Genomic DNA, 1606 nt, shown 5'->3' with positions numbered 1-1606 from the left:
TAAATATATCTAAATAAAACAAAAATGTTAGTGACAAATGAGTTGAAGGTGGATTTTTCAGGTTACTGGTTTCAACCCTCACCTGTTACCAATGTATGGGTGGATGTCATTCATTTGCCAATCCAGAACAGCCACCAAACATGCTGACTACAATACCCATAATGCATGTCAGCTCTACATTGTTTTATTAATCAGCTGCTTTAAACATGAAACACATCCAACTTTTATATTTGTCTATTCTTCCCTCACAGGAACCATGTCTGCAGTTTATCTCGTCCTCCTCCTGCTGCCGCTGATCTCAGCTCAGACTTATCACTGGGGTCCCTGTCCCAGTCCAGCAGTTCAGCCCAACTTTCAACTTGAGAAGGTAAATCATCTAAAATGTGGTGGATGATCATATAAACAATAAGTTACCAGGCAGTAAGGCATTATTTCTGTCACCAGTACCTGGGCAAGTGGTATGAGATAGAGAAGCTTCCTACATCGTTTGCAAGAGGAAAATGCATCGAGGCAAACTACTCCTTGAGGAAAGATGGAACTATCCGAGTGCTGAACGCCCAGATAGAGTGAGTACAACTAGGATCTTTGGACTGAAAAGAATTTTTCGTGGTCCAAACAGGTGATTACCATTAGAACAAAAAAATGAATTAACAAAAACAATAACAGATTTTCTTTAGTTTAGCCTAAACTGTTATATCTATTCTAAATGCTTCCTTTAATATAGGTTTGCTATGAAAACACAGAGGCCTAAATTATCAGAGTGGAACATTAAAGGTGTTTTGGAGATATAAACTGATCAACACTTCGTTTTATTCTGTTTTTATGACAATTTAAATAGTTTGGGTTTCATCAGAGCTGGAAATATATATGGAAAAACTACACCACAGCATAAAACTCCTTAGTCTACTACGGGAATTTCAGTGAAAGCAGAGAGAAAATGTTGCCTTCTTTGGACCTAAATGGCTCAGCTAAATGTAGAATGATTATATTCTTATGCTCCATGCTATTTACATGATCACATGATTTTACAATCCTGTTAGACTTTGGTTTTTTGACAAATCTAAAATTCAGACCTCTTAAGAAGTTTAAATGGGACACAACTGTACCCATTTGGCTCAGTTTTTCTGAATGTGAATGAGCCACCAGGAGCTTTTAAAAATCAGCCTTCCATTACTGGTTTTGCTAATGCAAGATGCCAGAATTGACAAAAAGTCCTATACAGGTGTTTAATTTTGAAAAACTGAGGGACATTCTGGTTGCCTCTGATTCAAACCGTTTTTGTGTTTGCCATGACTTTGCGCAGACATAAAGTGCAGGGGTCCGTTTCATGAAGCAGGTTTAACAAACTCAAATTGGCAACTCTAGATTGATCTAGCCTAATGTCGGGAACTCAGAGTTTTCAGTTTCACAACAGCTGCTGTGAATAAGTTTAATCTACTCTAAGTAGTTTCATTTAGAGTTTAACACGTGCGTAAAAAGCATGAAAAGCCATTATCAGTGGAGCACTGATTTGACGAGTCACCATGACAACAGGCAATAGGAAATGCCTATCTCACCTCACTGGGACTAAAGATTCTAATGCAGAAATTAAAAAAAAATAAATGGA

General features: G+C 37.5%; 1 protein-coding gene across 1 annotated transcript in view; it reads left to right on the top strand.

The window, feature by feature from the left end:
* The first annotated feature begins 231 nt into the window (after positions 1–231).
* LOC107103176 (apolipoprotein D-like) overlaps positions 232–1606 on the top strand; it is a 5160-nt gene continuing 3785 nt past the window's right edge. The window contains exons 1-2 of the mRNA XM_015402730.1: positions 232–367; positions 445–566. Coding sequence (XP_015258216.1) covers positions 257–367; positions 445–566 — 233 coding nt within the window. The 5' untranslated portion in view covers positions 232–256. The remainder of the gene's footprint in view (positions 368–444; positions 567–1606) is intronic.

The sequence above is a fragment of the Cyprinodon variegatus genome, unplaced genomic scaffold (genome assembly GCF_000732505.1).
Source record: "Cyprinodon variegatus isolate N-32 unplaced genomic scaffold, C_variegatus-1.0 Scaffold1388, whole genome shotgun sequence".
In the NCBI taxonomy this organism is placed as follows: domain Eukaryota; kingdom Metazoa; phylum Chordata; class Actinopteri; order Cyprinodontiformes; family Cyprinodontidae; genus Cyprinodon; species Cyprinodon variegatus.
This window is presented reverse-complemented; position numbering and strand designations above follow the sequence as displayed.